This window comes from Camelus bactrianus, chromosome 12 (genome assembly GCF_048773025.1).
Source record: "Camelus bactrianus isolate YW-2024 breed Bactrian camel chromosome 12, ASM4877302v1, whole genome shotgun sequence".
Taxonomy (NCBI): Eukaryota; Metazoa; Chordata; class Mammalia; order Artiodactyla; family Camelidae; genus Camelus; species Camelus bactrianus.
This window is the reverse complement of record NC_133550.1, coordinates 31,940,364-31,949,483: the sequence shown is the minus strand read 5'-3', so window position 1 is coordinate 31,949,483 and position 9,120 is coordinate 31,940,364. Positions and strand designations below refer to the sequence as shown.

The 9,120-nt window shown below is 31.9% G+C and overlaps 1 protein-coding gene across 3 annotated transcripts in view; it reads left to right on the top strand.

The window, feature by feature from the left end:
• Nucleotides 1–9,120, top strand: part of WASHC4 (WASH complex subunit 4) — a 63,798-nt gene that overhangs the window by 1,738 nt on the left and 52,940 nt on the right. For 2 of the 3 annotated variants that reach the window (XM_045507024.2, XM_010970458.2), the window contains exons 2-8: nt 1,247–1,386; nt 2,324–2,377; nt 2,474–2,539; nt 3,276–3,321; nt 3,794–3,861; nt 7,089–7,171; nt 8,805–8,847. In XM_045507024.2, the coding sequence (XP_045362980.1) occupies nt 1,247–1,386; nt 2,324–2,377; nt 2,474–2,539; nt 3,276–3,321; nt 3,794–3,861; nt 7,089–7,171; nt 8,805–8,847 (500 nt within the window). Of the gene's footprint in view, nt 1–1,246; nt 1,387–2,323; nt 2,378–2,473; nt 2,540–3,275; nt 3,322–3,793; nt 3,862–7,088; nt 7,172–8,804; nt 8,848–9,120 lie in introns of those variants that run through there. The other variant, XM_045507025.2, reaches the window with a different exon arrangement.

Here is a 9,120-nt window from a genome sequence, read left to right as displayed (position 1 = left end):
CCCAAACGAACTAAATGAATAATTCATTGGCATGTTTTTCTGGTGTTGTCATTAAGAACTCATTTGGTGGTTAAATGCAGCTTTGGTCATTTCCCATGTAATTGAGAATTAGAGATTTACTTGGGATTTTGAGGATTTTACGCGGTTTTAAAAATTTAAGGTGTAGGGAAAAGAAGACTTCTCTGTGCTTGGTTTTCATTAATTTTTGAAATACAAATGATATCTAGACGAATTGTTTTCCAGAATTGTCTAGATTGATGCTATAATGAAGTAGGAACCTTAATGAACTAAATTGATCCACCTGATTCAGAGCATTAGTTGCAAAATAAGGGAGAATATGAAGCTAGGTCTTTATCCTTAATAGGTCAGAACGTACTTCATCTTAGAGTTGCTTCATATTGCTAATTTGAGGAGAGAAAAACTTTACTTTTTTTAGAAAACAATGATTGAATAAAGTAATTCACATCAATAAAAGAAACTGAGTTGGAGTTGAATTTGCTGCCTTTGGAATAATGATGAATTCTTATGTATAACGTGGAATATTTACTTTCATTAATTTTGATGACCAGGCATACCTTTATTGTCCAGTTTATTCCAGTGAATTCCAAGAGTCATCAATTGACGTGTAAATTCTATAAATATCAACACAGTATTTTGTACTTAGTGTTCTTTACTGGCTTTTCCAACTCTTATAATTAAATAATTAAAATATCTTGGTAAGTTTGGGGCATCTCAGGGATAATATGATGAAATGGGTCTAGAACCATTTAAAAACATAATTTAAGTATGTTTTTAGACATAGTTTACTATGTATGGAATTAAGCATTACATTTTAAAATTTTACTTCTATGACAATGCAGATTTTTGCACCTAAATCAGGTCATTTTTTTCCACAAAAAGTTGTTTATGACTAAGACATAAAATCAGAACATTGAGATGTCTAAGGCATTATTCATATAAGATTATGGGGTAAATTGTATAGTGACTTTTTTGCAGTACTTAAAGTTATGGTTTTAAGATTGTATCTCTATCTACTGCTTTTACAATCATTTTATCTATTTGGAAAAGATTGAAAGCTCAATTATTGTTTAACTTTGAAACTATTTTCAAGAAGTTCAGGCATTCCAAAGTAATATATTAACAATGCTTAGTATCTACTTTGCTATGACTTTTGAGATTATTTGAAGTAAATGTCTTGTAATTCATTACTTATACTTCTCACGAACTGTTTTAAAATTAAATTTAGAAATCCATGCTGAAGTCCAGCTTAAGAATTATGGGAAATTTCTTGAGGAGTATACCTCTCAATTGAGAAGAATTGAGGACGCACTGGATGATTCAATTGGAGATGTTTGGGATTTCAATCTTGATCCTATAGCATTAAAGGTTTGATTTTGGTTTTATTTTTTAATTTATGTATGTATATTTAGGATGTAGTATATCTTAAAAACAATTTTTAAAAATGAGATATGTATTTTTTATTATTTGGAATCTAGAGAACTAAAAGAAACTTGGAGAAAAATGGTTAATTTTCTTTTCTCTAAGCCATGCATGTGTTTCTGTTTTTGTTTTTAAAAATAATGACACAAACTCCAAGTCTTTAGTGTCAAAGAATGATACAAACTCCACCTCTTTGAGCTAGCTTTTGTTTTTCATTATCAAGAAAATGGAGAGGGTTGAAATAGAATGTCCAGGCTTTGTTTTTTATTGAGGTTATTTTGTATACAGTGAAATGCATAGATTTAAAATACACCATTCAGTGAGTTTTGCCAAAAGCCTATTCTCATGTAACTCATATCTCAATCGAGATACAGAATATTTCCATCATTTCCCAAAATCTCCCTTGTACTATTCAGAGGATATTAATATGGCAGTGATTTTTTTTTTAATGTATGAAATAAGACACTCTTGCTCTGTTCCATTTTGAGGTAGTTTTATTTTATCTTTCAAATTATAGCCTGTTACCACTTAAGTAATAACTAACATTTATTGAGCATTTATTATGTGCTAGACAATGTCCTAAGTCTCATATTGACTTTTTAAATAACAGGTTTCTTCTGTTGTAATGCACATGTAATACAGTTCTTTGGGTTTAGTGTGTTCACAGAATTGTGCCACCATTACAAGAGTTGATTTTAGAACTTTTAACCACCCCAAAAAGAAATCCTGTATCCCTTTGTAGTCACTCCCTATCTGGTGTGGTGCTAGTGCTGAGTACAGAGTCTAACATCTAGAATAGAGTTAGTCTCAATTTGTATATCTAAAATTTTAGCTTTTTTTTTTTTAAATTATAAAGAAATTTTATTTTCCTTTGTTTTTTTAGCTTTTGCCTTATGAACAGTCTTCCCTTTTGGAACTCATAAAGACGGAAAACAAGGTACAGATTCCCAAACCTAAATACCTGTTTCTAAAATACTTCAGTTACCTGGTATAATTTACTTTTTTCCTTTTGTGTTTTTACTCATAAATCTAGGTCTTAAACAAAGTCATCACTGTTTATGCTGCACTTTGTTGTGAAATCAAGAAATTAAAATACGAGGTAATTATTTGTACTCTTAAGACATTAAAAACATGATTTAAAAGCAAATATGTGCTGACATGTGTACAGTGTGCATAAATATTTATTGAATGTTGAATAAGGTGTTTATTTATAATAATAATAATAATAATGAGTACCATTCACTGAGTATTTAAAAACATTCTGCTAACCCTGTGAATACTCATAACAGCTCAGGGTGGTATGTGAGGAATAGCTGAGAAAACTGAAGCTTAAAGAGGATGTCACTTGCCTAACATTTTTACTAGCAGTTATGATTTGAGTCTGGGTCTGCATAGATTCTAAGTCTGTGCTACCTGTCATGTATACTGGCTTTCTAGATGTAACTGATTTTTTTTAAAGAAGCTTTGAATTTTTAATATGTTTTGTGTTTCCTCACCCATGAGTCATTAAAATTCTAGTAGAAGATGGTAAACTTCATCTTTTTCTCTCTACCTTTTTGATAATTATAGTTGCTTTCACTTATGAACTAGTGGAAGGATACGGACAATAAGACAAAGTAAAGGCTGAAGAAATCAAGAAATGACTTTGAGTATCAGTAATATCTTTGGTACTCTAAAGATAAATTGAATTTACCTATATTATGAGCAATTTTTGAATTTCAGTATATTTGTATATATGATGTAGTCATCTGCTTATTAAATAGGGGTAACTAAGAGCTTAGGAATTTAGAAACAAAATAGCAACCTTTAAAATTATTTTAATTTTTTTTTAACAGGCTGAAACTAAATTTTATAATGGTCTCTTGTTTTATGGAGAAGGAAGTAAGTATTAAAATTTCACATTGTAATGTTGGGATGCCTTTTTTGGGATTGAAATGAACAAAAAGTTAACTGAAAATATGGGACTATCATGATCATCCAAAGTATTAGTGTGAGAAAATAAACACTCAGATTTTTTATTGGTGTGTTCTTTTGATGGCAAACAAGTGAAAAAAAACCCTGAGGGATGAAGCAGCAGCAAATTCTCTATAAAATTTGTTTGATATTTTTATAAATTATAAAGCACTGTAGCTAGATGAAGATTTTCCTAGAATTCATTAAATAGTGAAACAGATGATAACTTTTAATTGTGTGATTAATGATTGTCTCATTTTCCTCCTCAGTGTAAAAATTCTTTTTTTAGTAGTATGCAGATTAGAAGATGTCCAGTAAATAAAAACCATATTTTTCTTTTTTGGCATTCATTAAGTTTAAATTTTAAAAATTAAAATATTCTTCATGTTGCCTTTTAAAGCTACAGATTCCAGCATGGTGGAAGGTGATTGCCAAATTCAAATGGGGAGATTTATTTCATTCTTACAGGTAAATGATTTTTACTTTTTATTGAGGCTTTTCTTTGAAAAGTTTGAATAAATTACACATAATCAAAAGAGTTCTGAAAGACTCTGTTCTGTGAGTTGGTATTGGATTATAGTGGAGGTCTAATTCCTGGAGGATTTTCGTAGCATTTTTAGTGAAATTTCTTTATGGACAGTTTATCGCCATGCCTTTGAAAACAATTTAAACTTTGTACCTGGTACAAAAAGATAATTTATGTTAGAAAAAATTGTTAATGGAGATCATTAAGCTGGTATATAAGCAATGATGAGATTTTTAAAAGCAGCAGCACTTGATGCTTCTAGTTAAATGTTTCAATTTAGGTGAGTTTTTCATCACTGCAAAGTTTTAGTTATTCTAGGTCTTTTGGTTTGATTTTATCAAAAATATGAAACTTGCATTTTCCTCCTCCATTATAAAAACAATGCTTGTATAATATGACAAAAGCAAAAATTGGAGATAAGGGAAAAATACTTATAATCCCACTTATCTTCTGATTGTTGGGTATAAGATTTGATATATTTTATTGATTTAAGCATGCTAACATAGTCAAATCTTTTATATTTTTACTACTTTCTTTGGTCTTTTTGACTTAATTGAGAACATTTTATTGAAATTAACCTCCATTATGGTGTGTGTCAGTTAAGGTTCAGTCCGGAAAATATGTTACACAAGGTATTTCAAAAGAGGAGATTTAATAGAGCTTTCTTATGATCCAGCAATCCCCCTCCTAGGCATATATCTGGAAAAGAAAAAGCTCTAATTCAAAAAGATACATGTACATCAGTGGTACAGCACTAATATTTACAATAGCCAAGACATGGAAGCAACTTAAGTTTCCATCAACAGATGATTGGATAAAGAAGATGTGACACATATATATACAATGGAATATTACTCAGCCATAAAAAGAATGAAATACTGCCGTTTGCAGGAACATGAATAGACCTAGAGATTATCATACAAAGTGAAGTGAGTCAGACAGAGAAAGACAGGTATCATATATCACTTATATGTGGAACCTAAAAAAAAATACAGATGAATTTATTTGCAAAACAGAAGCAGACTCACAGACATAGAAAATAAACTTATGGTTACCAAAGTGAAAAGGTGAGGGAGGGATAAATAAGGAGTTTGGGATTAACAGATACACACTACTAAATGTAAAATAGTTAAGCAACAAGGGTTTACTGTATAGCACAGGGAACTGTACTCAATCTTTTGTAAGAATCTATAGTGGAAAAGAATTTTTAAAATTTGTGTATAATTCAATCACATTGCTGTACACATGAAAGTAATATAATACCAAAATCAACTATACTTCAATTAAATAGGTAAATAAATAAAGAGGAGACTTAATATAGAGAATTGGTTACATAAGAATTGGAGGGCTGAAAGAAAAAAGAAAACAGTTGAGGTAAGCCAGAGGAAGCAGATATCACCTCTACGTCTAGGGAAGAGGAAGAGGTTGGGGTTGCCAGATCTTTGAGCTAGGTGGAGGAGCCCAGGGGAATTAGTGTCATATCTCTGAGGAAGCAGTGCTGCCTGGCAGCTGCTGGTACATCTGAGAGGGCAACACGTGATTGGTTCTGTAGTGCTGAAAGAAGCTGGAGACTGGGGCAGGCTGCCGTTGATGGGGTGAACTGCTCCTGCCTGGATTATGCTGATAAAAACAGCAAGAAATAGAAAGGATGTCCTTTTCCTGCCTTCTGTTCTTCTAGTGCCACCTTTTGGCAGAACCTAACAGGAAGCCTGCTGGACAGGAGTCTAAGAAATGTTAATTTGCAGAGTTGAAGTGAATGTGTCAGTTTCTCCCTTTAGTTTTTATCAAATTTTGCATTTGTCATTTTTGAGGATATTTTATTTGGTGCATACAAGTTTAGAATTGTTTATCATTCCCAATAAATTGAATCTTTTATTATGTAGTAATCCTCTTAAACTGTGATAATAATTATGTATATAATATATAATTATATATAGTAATTAGCTATAGTAATGCTAATGAAGTCTGTTTACCTGATATTAATATCACTGCCCCAGCTCTGTTTTAGTTAGCATTTTCTTTTTTCTAATTCATTTTATGTTCTTTCACCCTTTCAGTGTCATTATGTTTTATTGTGTTTCTTTAAAACTGCATCTATCTGGATTTTGCTTTTTTATATAACCTAAAAATCTCTTACATTTGGTTAATTTCTATTTCTTTATAAATAGTCTATTATGGATCTGTACTTGTTTCTACCTTTTTGCTTGCACTAATTGTCCTGCATTTTCTGTTCTTTTCTCTGCTTTTATGAGACTTTTATAAATTTAATAAGAAATGTAAACCTAGAGCTGTTTAAAATTGAAATGCATTATTTATTTTCATTGTCAGAAAATTTAAATTGTGGATCTCATTAGCAGCTGCACATAATTCCATTTTTAAACATTCAACAAATGTTTTATGAGCCTAGCACATGTTAGAAAACTGTTCTTGGTGGGTTACAGCAGTGCACAAAACCAACAGAAATTTCTGCCCTCATAGAGCTTATTATAATTTAGAACAGCTATAGGTTTAGTTAGGTTTTAAATACTTTAGGATACTAACTGCTTCTATAGTTTTAAAAGTTGAGAGCTGTTGAAAAATTTTTAAAAGATGTGGGACTTGGTAGATGTGAGTTAATTATTTAATGACAGACATATTTCTCGGATAATTAATATTTCATATGGTGTGTGCTAAGCGTGGTTATAGATAAGGTTAAAGGTAATAAACACTTAAAGTTATTCTAGAGTAACTTTAGGAGACCTCTTCCCCTCATTGTCATACTTTCTAAACTGGTAGCTTTTGAGCTTCTTCATTCATTCAGGTGTTCATTTATTCATTTTATAGGACAGAAATTTATTGAGAAGTAGTTGAGGTTTAGCCACCATGCTGGGCAGTGGACATTCAAAGAAGGAATAAGACAGTCTGTCATTTAGGAATTATATGAATAACAAAAACAAGACTTAAAATAAAAGGATGAATGAAATGCTGTGGGGGCAAAGGAGTAGAAATGACCTTCGGAGGTGAATTAAGAACTGATTGCTTGAAGGATACTCGAAGTTGCCTTGCTGCAGGTTAACTGGAGATTTTTATTGGAAAATTATTTTGTTTTTATTTAGCATTGTTATCATAAAATTCAGTCAAATGGTGACATTTACTCAACTTGTAACATATACTCAACTTGTCATTTCAGGAACTGTCTTGTTTTGTTACGAGGTGCTATGAAGTGGTGATGAATGTAGTCCATCAGTTGGCTGCTCTCTATATCAGTAACAAGTAATGGATTTTAGAAATATTTTTGCATTTTTAATATACAGAAAATTTTTTCTTAAACTAGCTAATTATATGAAATAGTTTTTCATTTGTTCACTCACCTATTCACTCATTCCTTCATTCACTTACTCAGCATTCTTTGAACACAAATGATGTTTTAAACACTACTTGATGTGTGTAATACATAGGTTAGTAAGACACAATTTCTGCCATGGCGAATGAACCCATTATCTGTCTGAATGAGAGTGCTGACAGAATAATCTTAAAGAAATTTGATTATATAGGAAAGGTCTAGTATAGAATTAATACATGTACCAAGTTCTCTCTGCTTAATCTCTCTCCTTTACTTTGAGGGTCCCTGGCTCATTAGAATCATGTGAGACTTCCCTTAAACTACAGAGTATTGAGGTGTGGGGCTAGGGAATCTACACTGGAAACATTTTGAGTAATTCTAATGATCTTCCAAGTTTGTGGACTGCTGCCCTAAATCAAGATAGATCTTCAAATTTTTCTAGAACCCTTAGTATTCCCCACCACCACAATTATTAATCAAACTCACATTTGATTAATACTTTCTACTTAAAAATTTTCCCACTTACTATTTAATTATAATCTTAAAGTAACTTTAGATATATAACTAGGGATTCTCAATTATGAAAAGAGTAATAGCTGAGGCCCAAAGGAATCATTTGCCAAGATTCCGTACAATTTAGGTACTGTTCTTTTAGTCACCAGCCAATTCATTTTTGTTCTTACTATATACCATGCTGCATCTTAACTCTATAAACTGAAAGATTGTTAACTGTTTCTCATTCTCGTGTTTTTCCACTCGGTCAGGTATTTATTTTATGTTCTGTGCTTTCACTGAAGTTCTCCTTATGGCAGAAGGGAATGAGAGCATAGCTCCCCACAACCCCTGCAGTACCTGGTGTGTCATTCAAAGAGGACTCCCCACTACCACACCCTTGCCCTAGAAAAATGAAATTTCTTTGTTTTGTGCTTAATTTTGAAAATATTCTATCTTGTGGAATACTTACATGTGCTTTGATATACATGTATTAATTTATTTACTGTTGAATAGGTTGACTCTCTAGGAAGTCGAGTTGAATTATCCTGGGGCTTTTGACTTTGGTATAATTCCTTTTGTATGCATTGTTTTTTTCAGTAGGAATGAGAACTCCAGAAATTCAAATTAAGAGAAGACTAGTTCCCAAATGCCAGTTTGGATGAGATAACAAAGATTCTAGTGGGGAATTGAGAAATTCTAATAGTTTAAAAAGAAAAAGAGAAATGAGTATCAGTTTTGTTATTTCTCTAGCTCCGTCCCAAGCTTGATCCTTTAGGTTTGAGTGGCTAAGGTTATTCACGGGCTGCATGTTGACATATACCTACCCATTGAGTTGGCTGTAGGCAAGGAGAGCTGAGAGTCTGCATGTGCAAGTTAGTTCCCTTCTTGGGAAAGTGGAATATGATAGTAATTCCTTGGATCTCATAAATTTGAGTGACTAAAGCCTAAATAAGGATAAATATATACTAAAATTCCAAGAGCTTCTGCTACTATGTGTTTTCCTTAAAATAAAAGTGAACTGTGACAAAAATAACTTTTTTTAAAAAGTTGGTTGTTATTTTATTGCAGGATTGCACCCAAAATTATAGAGACAACTGGCGTTCATTTTCAGGTAAAAGTTATTTAACTGAACCTGTAAAGCTGTAATTTTTACTGTATTTTACTTTGGAGTTTGTGTGATTAGGAGGGTAAAACAATCATTGCAAAACTCTTTAAGGATTTCTCTTCTTTTATGTTTGTTCTCGTTCATCTGTAAGGTTGATGAGGCTTTGCTGACCCACTATCTGTGTAACTTAGTTTTTCCTAGTAGTGGCCCAGTGCAGATTCTCTAGTCTCTTTGGGGGATCTACAGTATCACCATTAAGGATGAAATATTGGGTGAAAT